Consider the following 23615-nt stretch of genomic DNA (forward strand, 5'->3'; position numbering starts at 1 on the left):
TTGACCTGCTCCATTCCTTGTCCGTCAGTTCTTAAGTCAACTCAAATCACCCTGTTAGCCTTTGCATTCCAACCTCAGACTTCCCTCACATTGCAAAAACAGTGCCAGTTCTCTAGTGTTTCCTAAACAATCTTAAGACAGTGTGACAGGTTTTGTTAGCAAAAGTCAAAAATTGGAAGGCCTGACATCAGCATCACCCATTCTAAAAGTAGTGAGGCATCCTAGATTAGCCCTATACCACACTCTTTCCCAGAATCCATGATCCACAGGCAGCCTGTAACCAACCCACATCTTCTTGGAATTTCAATAACAAGTTGTCAGAGAGTTCCCACTGTACTCTGAAAATTTCACTGAAAAATCGAAACAGCCACATAACTTTACATTTCAGAATTGTTGGTACACAGAATAGTAGTTTGTAAGCAAATAGCTTTCAGGATTTTTTTTAACTTGTCTGAAGTATGCTCATTTCTGGTTAAAAGATTTCAAGGGCCAAGGAAACTATGGTGTCAACCACTCTGTTACTACCCAAGATGGTAAAAATTCCTGGGTTTTATAGGAAGAGTTATCGGCTAAATGATAGGATGTCTAGAATTTGCTTCAAAATATACCAAGTGCAGGGGTGAAGGAAAGGGAAAGTAAGATTGCACTTGGGTGTGTGTTGAAGCTGGGAGGGTACACAGAATCTCATTGGGTGCTTGTCTCTATTTATAGGCATGCTTGAAGTTTTCTGTAACTTTTTTAAAGCATATTATATGTTAAACTATGGTATTTGGGACAAAGATGAAGTATTGTGATATGAATTTATGCTATATTGTTATTTTCAGTTATCCACAATAATGGCTATCTATGTATATAGAACATACTGAAGTGACATCTACATTTTTTTAAATTTTAAATTTTACTTATTGAAAGTTAGACTTCCAAAAAGAGAGAGGGAGAGAGAAAGAGAGAATTACAGGCAGAGAGAGGGAGAAATTTTTCTTCTTCTGGCTCACTCCCAAATGGCCTCAATAGCCAGTGTTGGGCCAGGCCAAAACCAGGAGCCAGGAGCTGCATTTTCCTCTCCCACATAGGTGGCAGGAGCCCAGATATTTCGACCATCTTCTGCTGCTTTTCAGAGGCCAAAAGCAGGCAGCTGGATTGGAAGTGGAGCAGCCAGGACATGAACCCAGGGCCCATATGGGATGCTGGCACTGCAGGCATTGTACTGGTACTCCACAACACTGGCCCCTGTCTCCTACATTTGAAGCTAAGAATCAGGTCTCAGCAAGAGGCTGTGCTGTGTGGAGGAAGGAAACTTGGACATCATGTAGGGACCTGAGTTCTAGTCCTGGCTGGCATATGATCCTTGGACACTTCACCCCTCCCTGAATTAGTTGTCTCATCTGCAAAATGGAACGTGGGGCAGACAGCGTTTGAGGTAGCTGCCTCTAACTGCATGTGAGTCTCCTGGAATGTGAGTTGTGTGCAGAAAGAACCTGACCTTCCCTTTCAAGGTTGTAGGTCCAGAGCCTGGGACTGGGCCTGCTGCACAAACGCACATTTGTTCATTCAATGAATAAGCAAACTGACTGCCTTTTAAAAAAAAAAACTCGCACCTCCTTTTCTCATGAGAACCCACTTGTTTTCCTGCAGAGACGGCAGTTTCAGCCCAGAAACCAAACTGAATCTTTTCAGCTTGTGGCGGTCTCCTTGAAAATGCAGGGAAGTGGCTGCGGGCACCTTCTCTGCCTACCTCCTCCTCCTTGTTGAAGCCAGAGTGAGGGAGAGTCAACTGCCTTTCCATAAAACTCACTCAACCCTTCAAGGGCCCCTTCCAACTCCAGACTAGAGAGGAGAGGTTTCCTGCCCAGCAGGGTCCTGTGGTCCAGGCACATCCTCCCTCCAGGCTCGTGCTGGCCTTTGCTCCTTCCCAGAGGCCCTTTGCACATGACATCTGCCTGGAAGTGTTCTCCTGCCTTTCGGCCTGGTTGATGCCTACTCCTGTTTCATTTTGGGGGTCAGAAGCAGCCCGCTCTGACCTAGAGACTCAACTAGGTTGCCCTGCTAACTCTGCAACACCCTGGACCCTTCATTCAGAACCCTCTCCAAGGTCTGTTGAACGTCTCAAATAACCCTGCTGTCCTTTACACAATATAAACAAAAACACCTTCATTGCTTCACTTATTCAGATTCCTTTGGATCTCCCTCCCCTGTCCTTTCTGAGATCTCCAGCAAGTTCCTTCGCTTTCTGGTAACGTGCAGGCTCCCTGAGCAGTTCTGTAGTCCATGGTGGCTCATTTTCACTTACGAAAGGATCAATCTAAACTTCTGGTTCACACCCAACACAAAGCTTGTGCCCTGTCCATGGCTTCAGCTCTGGACATGCCATGCCCTCTCTTCCTCCGTCTCTGGCCACCCACCCCTTTCTAGATTCAGTACCTCTAGGGTCAGATACGGAGGTAGAGGCACTAGAAAAAAAGTGGACACCTTATTTTTAAAGCCACGGGTGCTACCTGTATGTCCCCTCCTGGCTGCCAGTGCCTGCGCAGGTGCCAGGTATCTGATGGCCTCCTCATACTGAGCACTTTCCCAGGCCACCAGAGGCTCCCTGTCCCAAGCCCTGATGGGGGCACTTCCCTCTGGGGCTGACAGCTGACACTGTCTCTGCACCAGCCTTGGCTTCAGCACTCAGGGATGTGCTCAGTGCCTTCCTGGAGGAGGAGGTCTCATCCAGATGGCCCAGGCCAAGCTGCCAGCCTCATTTGCCTGCTGGGGAGCCCGTAGATCCTTGTCTTGCCCAAAGTGACCCCTGCACTGCTCTCACCCCCTCAGTTAGCCTTCTGCCTTCATAATTCTCCAGCCTGTATGCTCACAGAAGACATCCAGCTCCAGGGGTCAAAACTCACTCAACACTTCTCAACTGCATTTCGCTGGTCCCATGATAACCGCAGAGCTCTCTTACTGCAGGCTCCCCTGTTCTTTCGGGGACGCTCTCAGGTCCTTGCCAATTGGCTGGGGAAGGAGCACTCCTTCCCTGCTCATAGGAAGGAAGGGGACAAACCCTTCATCAGCCCCTGACCCACAAACTGCTCTGTGCCTTGATGTCTCCCATCACTAGCCCTTTGCGGATTTCCACTTGTATTTTTTTTCTTTTGTGTGGATTGAAAAGGGATGATGGTAAGTGTCAGATCTGGCTGGCTTTTATCAGGTCCTAAGTGGATATGTGGGCACTTACTGCCAATTTTTCTCTGCTTTTAATCCTCCACTGAAATTCCAAGATGGTAGAAATTGCCAATTAATATCCCATTGGATGGAGGTCTAAGATTATCATCTGGATGTCTGTCTTGCCCACTAGATTTTGTCTCTGTGATGGCTGTGTGTTCTCTAGTGAATATCAACAGCAAATGTGCAGCATCTCCCTACAGTAGCACCTCAATAAATATGTAATGGAGTACCAGATGGAAGTGGAGATGGGAGACGAGCAGGACCGGATTTGTGTCACTGAAACCCACTGGCTTGGAAGGATGAGCAGGCAGGGCGTCATCTGTGGCATGTGTATATGTCTCTGTTTGCATATGTATGCATGCATGTGAGTATGTATGTGTGTATATGAACGAGACAAGGATTCCCAAAGCCCAGCTGCCAACAGAATCATCCACAGAGCTGTCAGAGAGCATAAATACCTAGACTTATTTCTCTAGTATGCTGAGTCAGTAGGACCAGGGAAGAGCCAGTGAGGTCCAGTGCATAAGAGAGGTCTCGTGACATGTTAGGAGGGTTCAAAGGAGGGCAAGTTTGCACCTACTTGAGAGTATCAGGGATACATGCCGGAGAAAGCAACACACAGGAGGTTTAATGTGAACAGATGGAGATGGGGGAGTAGGGACAACATGGTTGGCAGGAACTTGAAGCCGCAGGAGGTGATAAAAGCAAGGCACTGAGGCTAAGAAAAGATTGCATTCCTAACAGCACTCAGTCCACCTGCAGTGAGTTTGGGGGAGGAGGAGACCGGTGTGCAGACCACCAATCACAAGCTTGCTGGATGCTGAAATCTGGTCCTGTCAAGTTTGCAAGTCCCTGGGAAGAAAATACGGTTTAGTGGTGAAGTGGGCTGACTGCAGATGAGACTGCTTGAATGAGCCACCTGGAACAGGAAGAAGCAGAGAGGTTATAGTGAAGATTAAAGGAAGCAGTGTTTATAATATCTTAACACATTGTACATACTCATTTTGTAGATGCTAGAACCATCAACTTTGAAATAATTCTAGTGCCTAGCAAAATGACTTCTGTGTGTGCAGGTATGTGTATATGTACATGGGTGTGCATGTGTATGGTTGTGTGTCTGTACAATAGGTGAGGTGCTGAGCCAGCTTAAATCCAATTCTGCAAATAGCTTCCCAGCTTTGCTTGCAATGAATATCAAGTTGGTAGCTTGAAACTGACCAATGACAGGGCCAGTTACGCCAAAGAAATTACAAAAGCTCCAAATTCGAGATTTTTGCTGCTTTTTGTTCTATTTTTCTTGAGAGCTGGTCTATCCACATATTTTAGATGCTGTGTTAACACTGACTTGATCAGAATGAGTTAAACAGAATTCATTGGAAAAGTTAAGTAAAGACTACTGGGAAACAAAAGCACAAGAAGCTAAGAGGGAAAAACTGTCTCCCTAGGAAAGATGGAACAGGTCTGGGGTAAGTGACAGGTCAAAATGGAATCCAACTGTTTGCTCTTGGTCTATGGTCTTCAGCATGTTTTTCTACTCATCACTTTCAGCTACTGCTGCTAATGTAAGTGTGAAATAGATCCTAAGAAGTTACAGCCACAGCTGAGGTCTGAAGGCTTTAAGAGAAGATTTCAGAGGTTCATTCCCTCTGGAAAGAAAGATTAGCCTATGAATAGTTAGGTTATCTGAGTTGGAAAATCATTTTTAAAAAGAAAAACTCAAATATTACAGGACAGAAAAAAACAACCTGATTCTTTCATGATATAAAAAATCTTTTATCATCAAAAGTGTGGTAAACAACATTACCAGGAAATTAGACAAGTTGTGTATGACACACAAAAGAAAGTATAAATATCTATAAATTGAATTAGCTTTTGACCAGGTGAAGGCACAAAAATAAGAATATGTCTATTCTTGGCCAGCGCCGCAGCTCACTAGGCTAATCCTCCGCCTTGCGGCGCCAGCACCCAGGGTTCTAGTCCCAGTCGGGGCGCCGGATTCTGTCCCGGTTGCCCCTCTTCCAGGCCAGCTCTCTGCTGTGGCCCGGGAAGGCAGTGGAGGATGGCCCAAGTACTTGGGCCCTGCACCCCATGGGAGACCAGGATAAGTACCTGGCTCCTGCCATCGGATCAGCGCAGTGCTCTGGCCGCAGTGCGCCGGCAGCGGCGGCCATTGGAGGGTGAACCAACAGCAAAGGAAGACCTTTCTCTCTGTCTCTCTCTCACACTGTCCACTCTGCCTGTCAAAAAAAAAAAAAAAAAAGAATATGTCTATTCTTTTACTGTCCAACAAATCATCCATTTCTATGCTCCCTGGTGGAGAATGGGCTATTCCAAAAAAGACTGAATGAAAAAAAAAAATCTTAGAAGTCATCAATTGTAAACACAGAAGTGAACACTTCAGTGGCTGAAACATTTGAAGTTAAACTTGTAACTGGATGACATAATTTTTTTAGGTCACACTTATTAATGATTGACATCAGGCACAGCATTTTGTTAGAGAATATTAAGGACTTTAGGAATAATCAAAGGTAACTTTTTTAAGATTTATTCATTTGAAAGGCAGAGTTACAGAGCAGGGAAGAAAGAGAGAGAGGAAGACAGAGATCTTCCGTCCACTGGTCCACTCCCCAGATGGCTGCAATGGCCCAGCTGGGCCAGCCAAAGCCAGAAGCCAGGTCCTCCCCACTGCCCTCCCAGGCACAGCAGCAGAGACCCAGGTGGGAAGAGGAACAGCTGGTACTTGAACAGTCATGCATATGGGATGCATGTACTGCAGATGATAGCCTAACCCACTGTGCCACAGTGCTGGCCCTAAGGCCAACCATTTTATTATGGGGATAAAAGAACAAGCCCAGTGACTCTGAGTAAGAGTCTACTTTAGGGGCAAGCAGCTAACAGAGTGATTAAGGCACTGCTTGGGAAGCCTGCGTCACATATCAGAGTGCAGATTCAAGTCTCAATTCCATCTGCCTCTAAATGTGCACCCTGGGAAGCAGTGGATGATGGTACAAGTACCTGGACGCTTGCCCTCTACGTGGAAGATCCAGACTGAGTTCTGGGGTCCAGGCTTCCGCCTGGCCCAGCCCTGACAGTTGTGGGCATTTGGAGGGTGAACCAGCGGGTGAGAGATCTGTATGTGTGTGTGTGAGTGTATGTGTGTGTGTGTTTCTGTCACTCTCTGTCTCTCTCTACTCTAATTTAGCAAAAAGTTAGGACTAGCTCCTATGCGGAAGACACTATTTTTACCACATCATTATGGCATCCAGATTTTGAACAGGCAACGAAATAAAAGAGCCCCTCTCCTTCGCACTGCAGGCTAGATACATGCAGAACAATAAGGCCTATCAGAACAGAGAGCCCGCCATTCCTCCTGTCAGAATTGTGTCCCACGTTCCTGTTCCTAACTATAGAAGCATTTCTCTCAATTGGCATTCTCACTGCTAGAGAAGAATGAGGCTCGTGAAAGCAAGATGAAAACAAGATTTTTATTCAGTCACTTAATTTCCATACATGACATCATAAATTATATATTGCAGTTGCCAAGCAAATATTAAAAAATACACATCAGAGGGAAACAAAGAAATTGATTACACCGGAGAAGACTAGTCATAGGTTTTAGAGAATCAGTCTGCCTTTTGAGTCGTTACGATCATTTCTCTATAGGAACAAAGGCATATTAGTCTTCTAAAAATACGCAATCATTTGTCCTTTCAGCCCAGAACAAAGCAAACCACAGGGCAGTACTCATATCCTTTCTTTCTGCAGCACACAGAGGGAAGGGCCACTTTCCTGCCATAGTCGCTAGGAATAGGTGTCACATCGCTCCTTGTAATTCTGTGAAACACCATTAGAATCTAAAGGTTCTACCTGGAAAACTCTCACATACAAAAGGACTGTGCTCTCCAAGCTAACAGCTAATTTCCAGTCAGCGACTGTTTTTTTTCCCCCTAAAACATCCTCTCAATGGAAAACAAATGCGGAGGGGAAAAATTAAGTAAACAAATCTGGAAAAGTGGCCAGAGCACAGCGATGGAGAAGTCTCTAAACTTACCAGTCAAGAAAAGCAGGCACTCAAAGCCGATCCCAAACAAAACCATAATTTTAACTGGTCCCCGAGTTGAGCTTCGCTCGATGAATGACTTCCAGGGCCTCTGGCTCTTTGGGACTAAGCAAGAACATTATTTTTAGCACAACTATTTGGAACTCTTTGAGAACTTGGATCTGTTATTCTGTCTGGTACCAAAGCAAGTTTCTCACTGAACTCTCATGAAAGAGCTTCAGTCTCCTGTGGATTTAGAACCCTGCGGCCACCACCAGCCAAGCAAGGTATGGTGCTTACTCTTGTTTGTTTTAGAATGTTGGCAGACGTAGATGCAATGGCCTTTCTTTCATAAAGGTAGATTTTTAGTTTATGAAACCAACGATTCTTGCAGAATGAATCCATGGACCTCAAGACCTGGGTTCAAATCTCTGACCTGACGTGAGCTTTTGGACCATAGACGAGTGACAGGGTCCCTCTGAGCCTTGGTTCTCTGTCCAGCCTGTCCCAAAAGCTGCTTTGGGAGGATGAAGTGGACTTCGCATTGCTCTGTAGACTGTAAGATGTTTTACAAATCTCAGGGTTTTTTTTTTTTTTTTTCATCACTCTTCCACCGTGGCACTTTACATGCAACAGCCAAAAGTTTATAAATTATGAATTGTTGATGATAGTGAGTGGATTTTTCCTCCTTTCAAGCTTAGTTGAGCCTGCCCCGTGGACAAGTCTGTGTCCTAGATATCCGTGATGTGGCGTTCACATTTGGGTGGGGAAGCAGGCAAGCAAATAAACAGCTGGAACACAGTGTGATTGGGCGGCCTTGCAGGGCTGTGAGCAGTGCCAGCAGGAGGAAGGACGGGAAGCGGCTATGCAGAGGGAAACCGGAGCCACGGGCAGGGAGCTGAGGAGCCCAACACAGAAGGAACTGGGGCGTGAGGAGCTCAGGGCCCCCTCGGGCCCCATCACAGTGCCAGTCCTAGTGCAGCCAGAGAATGAGAGAGCCCCCTGTTGTGAAATCTGCGCCCCAGAAGCCAGGGAAATGTCTCATTCTGGCCCTCACTGGTTACCTATCCTCTTCCTAATGATTTCCAGGCAAAGCACATTTCCAATTTGAGTTAATAATCCAGGCCAGCCCCTTGTCATGAAGTCATATCTTAGTCTCCCGCACATGATATCGAGGAACACTCAAGCGCTGGAGACAGAGAACTCAGTTCAAACAATGGCTGGGTCGGAGTATGGCAGTGCCCTCATGAGCTCACTTGGAAGCTGCAGAATTTCTGTCTCTATGAATGTGACTACTCTAGGCACTTCGGTTGAAAGGAAACATACAATAGTTATCTTTTTCACAAACTGTCTTTACTTAGTATAACGTCTTCAAGGTTCACCCATGTTGTAGCTTGTGTCAGAATGTTCTTGCTTTGTAAGGCTGAATAGTATCTCACTGTATGGATACTTTGTTTATCCATTCATCTGTGGATGGACACTTGGGTCCTGTCCACTTTTGGCTACTGTGAATAATGCTGCTATGAATACAGGTGTATAGACAGCCATTTGAGTTCCTGCTTTTAGTTCCAGAAGCAGAATTGCTGGATAATATGGAAATTCTATGTTCAATATTTTTGAGAAATCATTATACTGTTTTCCACAAAACTGCATCATTTTATGTTCCCAAAACTTTCATTTCTAAAAGAAGAAAATATGCTATTTACCAAGGGATCTCAATCTGTGAACACATTTTCTAGCAGTTCAATCTTTCCCTGGTTTAATCAGTATTTCTCCAAGAGTTTCCCATGGCTACTTTAGCAAGCACAGAGGGTTCTATAACTAAAAATATTTCCAAAGCAACACATACTACATTCTTTCCTTAAATATTCAAAACGCACAGTAACATAAAGCCTCTAGAATCTAAAGTAATACAAATCAATTTTTAAATAGATGCTATAAGAACTAAAACCCACATTTGTATAATCTCTACAGAAAAATAGAATAGACCCTCATGTATAATTTACATCCAGGACAGATCTGTTCAAGTTTAGCAATATTTTCAGAGCTTTGATTTTCTAACTCCAAAAATGCAAAATGATGGAAAAATATATTTTATCACATATTCTACATAAATTTGCATAATTCAATTTAGTGCTTTAAAGTATATTGTATGAGGAGTGACTGCCAATGGGTACAAGATTTCTTTGGGGGATTTTGGAGGTATGCTAAAGTTGGATTATAATGCACTTTCACTTTGTTGAATTATATGGTGTGAAAATTATATCTTTATAAAGTTGGTAAAATCTATTGTAATGTTTACAAAGTCCTGACCCATATGCCTCATTGTCAGTCAGAATAACCAAGTTCATTGAAAATCAGTGGGGCAGCGGGTGAATGATGGGCTATTTATTACAAGGTATTGAAAATGTAAAGTGGTAACCCTACCTCACACTTCTTATCAAAAAAGTTCTAATGGATCATATTTTTAAATGTGAAAAAAAAAGAATTAAAAGAAAACTGCAAGGCTCTTTTCTATTATCTTCTAAGCACAAATTGAACCTCAAAAAGTGTTTCATGCTAAAAAAAAAACATCTAAAAAGTACATGAACAAAGTGAAAAGACAAACTGAGAAAAATCATTTGGTGCTCAAGTCTAAACCATATGCGGCCGGCGTCACGGCTCACTAGGCTAATCCTCTGCCTTGTGGCGCCAGAACACCAGGTTCTAGTCCCGGTCGGGGCGCCAGATTCTGTCCCGGTTGCCCCTCTTCCGGGCCAGCTCTCTGCTGTGGTCCGGGAGTGCAGTGGAGGATGGCCCAAGTACTTGGGCCCTGCACCCACATGGGAGACCAGGATAAGAACCTGGCTCCTGCCATCGATCAGCGTGGTGCACTGGCCGCAGCGCGCCGGCCGCGGCGGCCATTGGAGGGTGAACCAACGGCAAAGAAAAACCTTTCTCTCTGTCTCTCTCTCACTGTCCACTCTGCCTGTCAAAAAAATAAAATAAAATAAAATAAACCATATGCAATTAAGTAGATGACAGAATTAGATATTCATTGCACTATTGTTTATACTAACAAAACAGTGAAACATTCCAAATGTTCATCGATAGGAATCTAGTTAAATATCAACTCTCGCTGGGGCCAGTGCTGGGGCACAGCAGGTTAAGCCACCATCGCAACACCGCCATACCATATGAGGAGGGATTCACGTTCCAGCTGCTTTAGCTCCCATCCAGTTCCAGCCTAATGGCCTGAAAAGCAGCAAAGATGGCCCAAGCGCTTGGGCCCCAGCACCCACATGAGAGAGCCACATTGAGTTCAGGGCTCCTGAATTTGGCCTGGCCCAGCCCCACCATTGTGGCCATTTGGGGAGTGAAGCAGTGAATGGAAGACCTCTTTCTCTGTAACTTTGCCTTTCAGATAAATGAATCCTTTAAAGAGAGAAAGCTGTCCCCACTTAGGCTGGTTATATAGTATATATAATATATAGTACATATAATATAATAAATAAATGACTAGTCTCACACTTCTATCAGAGTGTCTAAGATGCCATTGCCCAAAACATCTTCTCTCTGACGATGTCAATCACTCTTAGACTCAACTCCTGGCCTCCCCCAGAGTCCTCTATTGTGTGTGGTTAAAAGCCTCCATGTTGGGGCTGATGTTGTGGTATACTGGGCTAAACTGCCACCTGTGACACTGGCATCCCATATGGGTGCTGGTTCAAATTTTGGCTGCTCTACTCCCAATTCAGTCCCCTGCTGATGTGCCTATGAAACATGTCCCAAGTCCTTGGGCCCCTGCACCACATGGGGTGCACCACCCTTGCTCTGGCTTCTTAAGATTCTCTCTCTCCCTCCCTCTCCCCCTCCCTCCCACTCTTCCCTTTTCCCTCCCCTCTCCCCTCCCTCTCTCCCTCCCTCTCCCCTTCCCTCCCTCTCTTTCCCTCCCCCTCCCCTTCCTCCTTCCCTTGCCCCTCCCCTCCCCTCCCCTCTCCCTCCCCCCTCTCCCTCTCTCTCCTCCCCTCCCTCCCACTCTTCCCTTCTCCCCCTCCCTCTCTCCTCATCTCCCTCTCTCCCTCCCCCTCTTCCCCTTTCCCTCTCCCCCTCCCTCCCCCTCTCTCCCTTTCCCTCCTCCCTTTCCGTCCCCCTCTCCCTGTACCTCCCCCTCTCCCTCTCCCTTTCCCTCTCTTCCTCTGTCTCTCTCTAGAGGAAGTGCTCTCACAATGGTGCCATCTGTCATGAAGTGATGCAGCCGGCAACAGGGGGTGGGGCCTCACCAGAACCAGCCTATGCTATTGAACTTTCAACCTCCAAAACTGTGAGCTCATGACCCTCTTTTCTTTATAAGTACTACCCTCAAGTATTCCATTACAGAAACCAAAAAAAAGGACTACTATGATAAGTGTAGCAAACAGTGCATGCCAAAAGATGTTCTTGATTTTCATTTTATGACTACAAATAAAACGCCTGTATTTGGATGAATGCTGTTACTTTTCACTAATAAGATTTCTAGGAATCAGGCTTATTTCAAAAGTTTATGTGCATTCTGTGTTTTTCTTAGTTTTGTCTTTCCGATGCTCTCTCAAATTCCTGGGCCTAATTCAAAGATGTTGCAATTTCCCCCGGGTACCACAAAAGTGGTAACCAGTGCCTAGTTAATGTTCTGAGTGGCTGTCAAAAAACCAAAGAGACTCTGTCTGATTGCTTCCCCACATGGTATGATTACTTCCTTTGAAGGAGCATGTGCCAGGTCAAGCACTATGTGTTTTTTCTATTATTATTAAAGCACCAATCCATAAGGGATTAAGATGGTGGAGTAGGGATGGAGCTTGCTTGCTGTGTGAGTCTACAAGAAGATCGTTATTAAAAAGTGGAAAGAGTGCAGTCTCAGGGAAGAGTTAGGGAGAAACAGCAAAGGAAACCATGTAAATTGGAGGAGCACAGTGGACTTATGTGGAGGGCCAAGATGCACACAACTTAGGACACCACAGGCCGAGAGCCTCCTCCACAGTGTTGGAGAGCAATGTGAGACCAGACGCAGTCACCGGCATTTTGGACAAACGTAGCAGCTGTTCCAGCTCATGTCCATGCCCAGCAATCAGCCAAGTGGAGACTCCTGAGTCTAGTGGGGAGAATAGACAGGGGGCTGGGTGCTCGTGACCCAGGGGGAAACTTTTGAAAGTGACTATGGGAGTCTTGTGTGCCGGGAATGTGAAAACACTGAGGTTGCATGGGAGGACTTAGGGTGTGGCTGGAACATTGGGCAGTCACTGTGGAAGGCTGCACACAATCAGGGCTCCCTGGTTACATGGCAAGAGACATTGCTGGGGAATCTGAGCTTGTACTGAGAGCTGCACAGATCCTTTGTGTGGTCCTTATGGTAGAGTGGACGAATAATATACTCACTGGGGCTAGCACCCAGGACTGGTTTCCGTCAAGAAGAGGAGCCAGCTGAGTCTTTGTCAACAGACAAGAAGAAACCACCATCCCAATAGAAAGAGAGAGAGAGAGAGAGAGAGAGAGAGAGAGAGAGAAAGAAGAGGGAGGGAGGGAAAGAGGGAGGGAGGGAGGGAGAGAGAGATTTACCACACCAAACCTGGGTGTGTCACCTCAGACACGCCCTTCAATCTGGAGCAGTAAACAGAGATCACTGGCCACATCCACCACACACTTCTAGTAATTCCTGACTGCAGACGCCCCACTAATCCAATCAGACATAGTCCAAAGATAAAAGCCACCACAGCGAAAAGTCCAAGAAGAAAAAAACAAGTATCCCCACAAATGCTGAATAACAAATGCACATCCAAGAAACAAGAACAAGGAAGACAACATGACACCCCCAAAAGAACACAACCTCAATACTAGATTGTGAAGATGATGAAATTGAAGAAATGCCAGAAAGGGAATTCAAAAAATTGACCATAGGATTACTTAGGAGTAATCTGAAACCAATGCACAAACTAATGAAATCCATACATGACATGAAAGAAAGTTTCTCCCACAAAATTTAGATATTAAAGAGAAATCAAAATGAAATCTTGGAAATGAATAATTCAATACAACAAATGAAAAATACAGTGGAGAGCCTTAACAACAGAACTGGTGAAGCAGAAGAAAGAATATCCAACTGAGAAGAGAAAGCACAGGATTATACAGTCAGACCAAACACAAGAAGAAGAAATTAGAAAACTAAAAAACACTGTTGAGAATCTGCAGGATACTATCAAACCACCCAATATATGTGTTCTAGGAGTTCCTAAAGGCATGAAAAGAAAGGATTAGAAGGCCTTTTAGTGAAATAATAACAGAAAATTTCTCCAATTTGGAGAAAGAAAGGGGTATCCAAGTACAGGAAAAACATAAAGCTCCTAATAGACATGACCAGAAAAGAGCTTCACCACAACACATTGTAATCAAACTCTCCACAGTAAAATATAAAGACTCTAAAATGTGCACAAAGGAAATGCCAGATTACTTTCAGAGGATCTCCAATTAGACTCACATGGACTTCTCATCAGAAACCCTACAGGCTAGGAGAGAATGGCAAGATATATTCCAAGTCTTAAGAGAAAAAAACTGTCATTCCAGAATGATATACTCTGAAAAGCTCTCATTTATGAATAAGGATGAAATAAAGACCTTCCATGACAAACAGAAACCAAAAGAAATTATTACCACCCATCCAGCCCTGCAGAAGATGTTTAAGGATATGTTGCACACAGAAACACAGAAATATGGTCATCACTATAAAAGAAGGTAAAAGAAGAAAATCTCCTAGTAGAAGTTCAAAGGAAATTCAAAGAAAAAAATAGGAATATTTTTGGAAAAATGGCAGGGCAAAGTTGTTACTTATCAATAGTCACCTTAAATATAAATGGCCTCAACTCTCCGGTTAAAAGACACAGACTGGCTGAATGGGTTAAGAAACAAAACCCATCTATTTGCTGCCTACAAGAAACACATCTCACTAACAAAGATACACTCAGACTGAAAGTGAAAGATAGAAAAATATATTCCATGCCAAAAGAAACCAAAAAAGAGCTGGTATAGCCATTCTTATATCACACAACATAGACTTTAAACTGTTAAAAGAGACAAAGAAGAACACCGTGTAATGATTAAGGGATCAATTCAACAAGAAGATGTGACTATTACAAATCTATATGCACCTAATTACAAAACCTATGCAAACACATGGAGACTGAACAACATGCTCCTGAATAAACAGTGAGTAAGAAATCAAAAGAGAAATCAAAAAATTTCTGGAAACAAATGAAGACAACAATACAACATATCAAAATTTATGGGATCCAGCAAAATCAGTGTTAAGAGGAAAGTTTATAGCAATTTGTGCCTACATCAAGAAATTGGAAAGGCTCCAAATAAATGAGCTCTCAGTGCATCTCAAGGACCTAGAAAAATAATAGCAAATGAAACTCAAAACTAGTAGGAGAAAAGAAATAATCAAAATTAGAGAATAAACAAAATTGAAACCAAATAAACAATACAAGAATCTGCAAAACCAAGAGCTGGTTTTCTGAAAAAATAAAAATTGACACACCATGGTTCCAACTACCAAAAAATGGAGGAAGATTACCCAAATCAACAAAATTAGAGATGGAAAAGGAAATGTAACAACAGACACCACAGAAATAAATTACTATAAAGAGCTGTGTGCCAACAAATTGGGAAACCCGAACAAATGGATAGATTCCTGGACACATATAACCTACCTAAATTGAGCCATGAGACATAGAAAACCAAAACATACCAACAATCATGATGGTAATTGAATATGTAATAAAGAACCTCCCAACAAAGAAAAGCCCAGGACCAGATGGCTTCACTGCTGAATTCCAATAAACATTTTAAAAAGAACTAGCTTCAATTCATCTCAAGCTATTCAAAACGATTGAAAGGGAGGGAATCCTCCCAATTCCTTCTATGAAGCCAGCATCACCTTAATTCCTAAACCTCAAAAATATGCAACAGAAAAAGAGAACTACAGACCAATTTCGCTGGTGAACATAGATGCAAAAAATCTTCAACAAAACTCTGGCCAATCACATCCAACAAAACATCAGAAAGATCATTCTCCTGGACCAATTGGGATTTATCCCTGGCATGCAAGATGGTTCAACATATGTAAATCAATCAATGTGATACATCACATTAACAAGCTGAAATACAAAAACCATATAATGACCTCAAAAGATGCAGAGAAAGCATTTGATAAAACACAATACCCTTTCATGATGAAAACTCTAAGCAAACTGCATATAGAAGGAACATTCATCAACAGAATCAAGGCAATTTATGACAATGCCATGGCCAGCATCCTATTGAATGGGGAAAAGTGTGACGCATTCTCACTGAGATCAGGAACTAGAGAAAAATGCCTACTCTTACCATTGCTATTTAATACAGTCCTGGAAGTTTTAGCCAGAAGCATTAGACAAGAAAAAATCAAAGGGATTCAAATTAAGAATGAGGAAATCAAACTATCCCTATTTGCAGGTGGCATGATTCTATATACAGGGGATCCAAAAGACTCCACCAAGAGACTATTGGAACTCAAAGAAGAGTTTGGTAAAGTAGTAGGATGTAAAATCAATACACAAAAATCAACAGCCTTTGTATACACAGAAAATGCCACAGCTTAGAAAGAACGTCTAAGATCAATCTCATTCACAATAGCCACAAAAATAATCAAATACCTTGGAAAAAAATTTAACCAAGGATGTCAAAGATATCTATGATGAGAATTACGAAACATTGAAGAAAGACATAGAAGAAGATAAAAAAATTGGAAAAATTGTCTGTGTTCATGGATTGAAAGAATCAATATCATCAAAATGTCCATTTTTCTGAAAGCAATCTACAGATTCAACACAATACCTATCATAATACCAGACATTCTCCTTAGATCTAGAAAAAATGATGCTGAAATTCATATGGAAACATAGGAGACCTCGAACAGCTCAAGCAATCTTATACACCAAAAACAAAGCTGGAAGCATCACAATACCAGATCTGAAGACATATTACAAGGTAATTATAATAAAAACAGCCTGGTACTGGTACAAAAACAGATGGATAGACCAATGGAACAGAATAGAAACACCAGAAATCAATCCAAACATCTACACCAACTTTTATTTGACCAAGGAACTAAAACCAAACCCTGGAGCAAGGACAGTTTCTTCAACAAATGGTGCTGGGAAAATTGGATTTCCACATGCAGAAGAATGAAGCAGGACTCCTATCTTATACCTTATATGAAAACCCATTCAAAATGGATTAAAGACCTAAATCTATGACCTGATACCATCAAATTACTAGAGAACATTGGAAAAACCCTTCAAGACATTAACACAGGCAAAGATTTCTTGGAAAAGATCCCAGAGGCATAGGCAATCAAAGCCAAAATCAACAACTTGGATTACATCAAACTGAAAAGCTTCTGTACTGCAAAAGAAACACTCAGGAAAGTGAAGAGATGACCTACAGAATGAGAGAAATTATTTGCAAACAAGTAACTGATAAAGGATTAATAACCAGAATCTACAAAGAGATCAAGAAACTCCACAACAACAAAACAAACAACAAATTAAGAGATGGGCCAAGGACTTAAGCAGACGTTTTTCAAAAGAGGAAATTCAGATGACCAACAGATACATGAAAAAATGCTCAGGATCAGTAGCTGTCAGGGAAATGCAAATCAAAACCACAATGAGGTTTCACTTCACCCCAGTTAGAATGGCTTTCATAAAGAAATCAACAAACAACAAATCCTGGCGATAATGTGGGGGAAAAGGTATCCTAAGCCACTGTTAGTGGGAATGTGAACTGGTAAAATCACTATGAAAATCAGTTTGCAGATACCTCAGAAATCTGAATATAGACCTACCATATGACCTAGCCATCCCACGCCTGGGAACTTACCCAAGGGAAATAAAGTCAGTAATTAAAAGAATTGTCTGCATCCCCATGTTTATTGCAGCTTAAATCACAATAGCTAAGTCATGGAATCAACCTAAATGCCCATCAACTGAAGACTGGATAAAGAAATTATGGGATTATGTATTCTATGGAATACTACACAGTGGTAAAAAAAGAAAAAAGTGAAATCTGGTCATTTTCAGCAAAATGGTTGAATCTGGAAAACATCATACTTAGTGAAATAAGCCAGCCCCAAAGGGACAGATACCACATGTTCTCCCTGATCTGTGATAACTAATAGAGCACCTAAAAGGAAATCTGTAGAAGTGAAATTGACACTTTGAGAAGCAATGACTTGAACAACCATTGTCTTGACTGTCAAGGAACAGTTGTTTTGTTTTGTTTTGTTTTGTTTGTTTTATTCTTAATGGAGAATGGGACTGGGAATGGGAGAGGGAGAAGGAGGTGGAGTGGGGTGGGTGGGTATGGTGGGAAGAATCACTATATTCCTAAAGTTGTACTTATGCAATTTGCACTCATTAAGTAAACTGTTTCTTTGGAAAAAAAATAAAACACAAGTCCAATCATCCCAAACTACTTTGTGCAATTCCAGAGCCATCTATACATGTTCTCCTAGTCAAGAAACTGGTAATTCTAAGGACCATTTAGCCTAAAAACTCAGGTCTCCCCAGTCTTCCCTGAACCTCCCCATCCCCACTCAATATACAAGGATATCATGCTAATAAATGATCCATTATTCTCAGCTGAGTAGGAAAAAACCCAAGTGCTGTCAGATCAGGGCTGAAGAGGCCAGCTAGCTACTTCACAGAGGATGCATGGTGCCGTGCACAGTGGAATCTCACACAGCTCTTAATCAAGCCCCAGTGCTAAGAGCTTAATGGGACACCATGGCATTACATCCTGGAGAGTTTAAATTAAAGTTTGAGACACCCCCAAGACATGCACAGTACTCCAATTAACACTAATTGCATTACACTTGATTATCAAATGAAAAACACGGTTTTCCTTAAAATGCCTCTGCCTTTCCCCTGTTTTAAAAAGCCCAGTAATTCTAAGAAAGCAATCATGGATGTATGCAAAGATTACTTAGCAGAATGTCTAGCGTGGTATTTATATTTGTGGAACACCGGAAACAACTTAAATACCTATAATGAGGGACTGTGTCCATAGAAAATAATAGAGACAAAAGCAGTAACTGTATAATGTTATGAATAATTTGGACGCAAAGTGTTCATGATACATTGGTAAATGGAAAAACTTACAGGAATTGTAAAAAAGATAAGATACCACTTTTCTCCACAGCACAAGCAGAAAGGACTAGAAGGGTATAAATATTAAAATGCAAAGGACAGGTGTTTCTGGGTGGTAAGAATAGCACTGATATTTATTTTATTCATTTGTATCTCTACTTTTCTCTTTTTAAAAATGCGTTATCTGGGGCCTGACATTGTGGAGTAGTGGGTAAAGCCACTGCTTGTGATGCCAGCATAACCATATAGGCACCGGTTCTGTCCTGGCCATTCCACTTCTGTTCCAGCTCCCTGCTAATGCAGCTGGGAAAGCAGCAGCAGATGGCCAAAGTGCTTGGGGCCCTCCCGCCATGTGGGAGACCTGGAAGAAGCTCCTGGCTCTTGGCTTCAGCCTTGCCCAGCACTGGCTGTTACAACCATCTGGGGAGTGAACCAGCAGATGAAAGATCTCTCTCTGTCTCTCCTCTGTCTCTCCCTCTCTCTCTGTGACTATGACTTTTAAATAAATAAATATATTTTTAAAATGCATTACTTTTGCAAAAAGAAAATGTCATTTTTCAAAGACCATTGTTTATTTCTGTAGAGTAAGTGCATCACTGAGATTTAATTTGGAATTTTTTAAGTCAACCCTTGATCTACACAACTTCTGTGTAGAGCATTGAGAACTTTGATCAGTACTGTGTGAAGAGTATTCAATGACAGTATGAGAGTTGACAAAGTTTTACATGTGTGAAAAGGCAAGCACTGCAGTGAGTGGCTACAGATTCCTGCTCTCATCTTCAAGTCCAAAGAGGGTGCGTTGATGTCCCTTTGTTTCTCTTCCAGAGCCAAAGATGTTTGTCTTGCTCTATGTTACAAGTTTCGCCCTTTGTGCAAGTGGACAACCTCGAGGACATCAGTTCAAAGGAGAGAGCTACACCCCGAGATACATCTGCAGCATTCCGGGCTTACCGGGACCTCCGGGCCCCCCAGGAGCAAACGGTTCTCCTGGGCACCACGGCCGCATCGGCCTTCCAGGCAGAGATGGTCGAGACGGCAGGAAAGGAGAAAAGGGGGAAAAGGGATCTGCAGGTAATGAATAATGAAGTCCCACAGAACACCCCTTTGCTCCCACTGTACAGCTGCTCCTTCTCTGTGTTGCTTTCTGGTGAGAAGTGTTCAGATGCTGCCCTGAATTCTTTGCTGAATCCCCATGCAACAGTGATGACAGCTTCTGCTGGTGGACGTCGTCCCATTATGTAGAGGAGAAAATTAAGCCCCAGTGTCTTAAATGAATTGCTGAGGGTGGATGCAGACGCATGTGTGCTGCTGGTGAGCTGGACTCAGAGCATCTGAGGCCTGGAGCCAACGGATATTCTATTATACAGGAGTGACTGGATATGTGAGTGCATGGATGGACAGACAGACAGGTGGGCAGGAAGGAAGACAGAGCAACTAAGCAGAGGCAGAAATTAGTCACCAGATACAAAGGTACTGCCTTGCTTGGCACTGAACCAAAGATACCTAACAAGATTCTAGATGCTATTTTTCACGGATGGAATGACAATGACACTGCATGGCCTGACTCTCCTAGCTCATCACAGTCCCACCTTTCCTGTAGCAGTTACAAAATAGATTTCCTGTAGCTCGGCACAGCAACACAATTGTCCCCTAGTCCTTCGGTAATGTTCACTCTTGTTCTCCACAAATGAGTTGGCCTGGGAAGCTTGCCAGACTCTGCAATTCTTCAGAGTAAACCAAACTGCAATTCTTGAGAGGCTGTGTTAATCTAAAAGAGGAAGGGATTTGGAATCAATCTTTGAAAATAAATTTCTGTGTAAAAACTGGGACAAAGGAAAGGAACAAAAAATCAATAGATCTAAGAAAGTGCCCCTGTCTAATCATTGCACCTGATTCAGTGGTGTTCTGTGAAACAGCATTATAATATATATTCAGGTTATTGGTTAATAATTCATTTCTAAATGTGGCATGCAGAAAATATTTGGCAAATCAATAACTACCAAATCTATGCACATTGTTCAGCATCAGAGAAAGCACTTTTAATGTGATGCTTGAGTGTAACCTGTGAATATAATTTACCACATAGTCATAATTATGAATATCCCAGAGTTCCTGTATAACTCCAGAATCAGAGTTATATATTGCTGTCTCTTCTGATTTACTGTGTCTGGAAGCAATAATGTAGTCACTGCTCAAGTAAGCATTGGAGTCAGAGATTAGGCTCAAATCTTGGCCCCTACAACTACTAACTTAGTATCCTTGGGCAAATAGCCTCTCTGAACACCAATTTCCTCATCTGTAAGTTGGCAGTAGTAAGGGTAATGGTGAAGTTTAAGGGGAAGAACACCTAAAATTGACCCCGCAAAATAACTTCCATGCCGTATGCACTCAGCCAATGTTAGCTATTATTACATGCTACATTTTAATATGTACAGATAGGTCACAGAAAAATTCATGACTACCCAATGCCATACAACAAGTCATAAATGAGAAACAGAGGAAATCAGGTTAAATTCAATATTAAGAATCGCTGCAATTTTAACCATCTCTGAGGCCAACTCTACTCCAATAGCCACCAGTACATTCACTCACCCATACATTACTCACTCCACAAGCTTTTTGTAAGTGCACCTGTTACTATCCAGCATTATTCTAGACCAGTGTTTCTCAGCCTCTACACGAATGACACGTGGGTCGTGCAGGCTTCTACTGTGAGGAGGCTGCCTGTGCACTGCACCCTGTTGAGCAACATCCCTTTAACTCTGGCAGCTGCTAAGGTCTCCAGACTTTGCCAAGTGCCCTGAGGATAGAAATGCAGGCAGTGCAAGTTAAAGCTGGGTGAGACACTGTTCTAGGCATTGGCAACAGAAGCTTGAATAAGACATTGTCTTTGTCTTGATAAACAGACTTTCAAGTGGGAGAAGCCAATGTGTAACTGCATAACTACAACATATAATAGCAACCATTCAGAAAGAACTTAATTTAGTATTTAAAGTCCACTGGAACCCTACTAGCAATAATACTAATGTTACCAATGGAAAAAAATGAGATTCAAAAATAAAGTTACTTTCCCAACCTGAGACTATTTAAATTCAATGTACATTTATATATACATAAGGACATGTAACAGCTCAGAAAGTTAAGGTAGGAATGACAATATGATCAAAAGAGAAGCGTGCACCACTTAGAAACTGCTAGGACAGAGCCATTGGTGGAGTCGAGTAGGGGTGGCGTGGTTATGTGGCTGTGTCTGAGCACAATGTGCCTGGGAGCCTTGACTCCCTGTTTCCCTTTAACACTACAGGGTCCCCTCATTCTTGTACTCTGGGTAAACACCCCCACTATATCTGACTCAACCAAGTCCAGGAGCCTTGACTCCCTGTTTCCCTTTAACACTACAGGGTCCCCTCATTCTTGTACTCTGGGTAAACACCCCCACTATATCTGACTCTACCAAGTCCAGGCAGAGTCAAGTGTGTTTTTTGGTCTAGAAAGACAGAATTTCAGAACTTATTTTACTGAATTAAATTTTTTTCTGTAAAAATATGTGCCTCTCACGCTGGTCTGCAATAATCATTATTGTAGTACATCATCAACACTTGATCTGAATGCATATTCATGTAAATATCTTCAAATGTCACTAAAGTTACCTCATGAACCAGATCACTCATTCCAGTTTATTATATAAACTTAGGTATATACATGAGCTTAACTATGACACATTGCAGATCCTAAGGTCATAAGGAATAACAGCTAACTTGAAGCCGGGAAGATGTTATTCAGGCCAGTGTCCCACTCATCCCCTAACTCAGTGAAGGCACACAGGAGATGGTCAATCAGTTTTAGAGCATTGAATGCATGCATAGATCCATGGATGGATGGACGGATGGATGGTGAATGGGCAGATGGAAGAAATAAGCAAATGTGTTTAAAAAAAATCTAGGCACACCTACCTATTTCATGGAGCACTAAGAAGGAATTCTTTCTACTCAGCCTCCAGTACCTAAACATGGCCCAACCCTTACTCTGTAACTCTCCTTTCTGCCCAAGCCTATATGTGACATAATAGGGAAGTAGAGAATGAATTATTCCTTCTTTCTACTCTTATTGTGTCATCTTTTAACAAACATGAAAATCTTTTAGGTAAACAGGATAAATTATTACAGCTAGCTCATGACTATTTATCTTCCAGCACTTTGGCGTATTACAAAGGTAATACTGTAGAAAACCCAGAAGTTGAGGTTATGAAGATCTTCTCATGGAGGTCATCATGAAATTGCATCCCAGTATCTATGATTTGGTCTCAAAGAATCTTCAAGAGGATGAGCTCTCTAACAGTACAGCACAACACCTTCATTTCAAAGACTGGGAGACCAAAGCCAGAGAGATCAATCCGCATCTTCAAATTCCTACAACTAATCCATGGCTGACAGGGGCTTCTCAGGTCTGCTGGGTCTATATTGACTTCTTTGCCCAATGAGTTTGACATGGATGTAGTTCCAATTTGTCCATATTTTTGCAAGATGGGGCATTTGAAACACAAACAAGGAGTGACTTGCCGAGAATCAGAGGCAAGAGGATTTGTGCACATAATGAGATTTTATGGTCAAAATTGATACTGTAAACAAAATCATTTTATTAATGCATCAAAGGTCAATAGTGAAGGCAAAAATGTTAAACTCCTTTTGAATATAAAATAGCAATTCAGAAGTTATAGTCTTTGATTCCCAAGTTAATCTAAAGCAAAATAGCATTCATATTTCATTGCTTCCATAATGAAACAAACATTGAAAATTCAAACCATTATAACCTTATTTCAAGAAATAAATATCAGAATGTGTCCTGGCTGGGCCTGGTATAGTTTGAACCTAGCAACAAAAGCCACCCATAGCTGGAGATACTACTGTGATCAGTTAACAATGTTGACCCCAACTCTCCAAGAAAGGGCCACATTCATGGTTAGGATTTTCTATGCGCTATAAATTGTTCAACAGCCACTTTCTGAAATGATTAAAATGTTTCATATTTCAAAGTGAAAGCTTTAATTTTCTTCAAATTTACATTACTCTAAGCACTTTATCGCTAACAATGCCAACTGAGAAATGATGAAATCATTAAACTAACACAGCCATGTATGTGTAATATTCAAAGAAACAATATCAAAGCATCAC

At 42.3% G+C, this 23615-nt stretch overlaps 1 protein-coding gene and 1 long non-coding RNA gene across 10 annotated transcripts in view; one reads left to right on the plus strand and one right to left on the minus strand.

The window, feature by feature from the left end:
- The window catches only part of LOC127486330 (uncharacterized), a 68209-nt gene extending 60855 nt beyond the window's left edge, over positions 1-7354 (minus strand). The window contains exon 1 of the long non-coding RNA XR_016229768.1: positions 7259-7354. This is a non-coding gene — a long non-coding RNA (uncharacterized LOC127486330). The remainder of the gene's footprint in view (positions 1-7258) is intronic.
- Positions 1-23615, plus strand: part of C1QTNF7 (C1q and TNF related 7) — a 119676-nt gene that overhangs the window by 92950 nt on the left and 3111 nt on the right. For 3 of the 9 annotated variants that reach the window (XM_008274297.5, XM_008274309.5, XM_089326947.1), the window contains exon 2: positions 19270-19515. In XM_008274297.5, the coding sequence (XP_008272519.1) occupies positions 19270-19515 (246 nt within the window). Of the gene's footprint in view, positions 1-5144; positions 7534-7640; positions 7805-11443; positions 11550-19269; positions 19516-22636; positions 22889-23615 lie in introns of those variants that run through there. The other 6 variants (XM_089326950.1, XM_089326952.1, XM_089326948.1 and 3 more) reach the window with 5 other exon arrangements.

The sequence above is a fragment of the Oryctolagus cuniculus genome, chromosome 2 (genome assembly GCF_051225735.1).
Source record: "Oryctolagus cuniculus isolate XC-2025 breed Fujian yellow rabbit chromosome 2, ASM5122573v1, whole genome shotgun sequence".
NCBI classification, from domain to species: Eukaryota; Metazoa; Chordata; class Mammalia; order Lagomorpha; family Leporidae; genus Oryctolagus; species Oryctolagus cuniculus.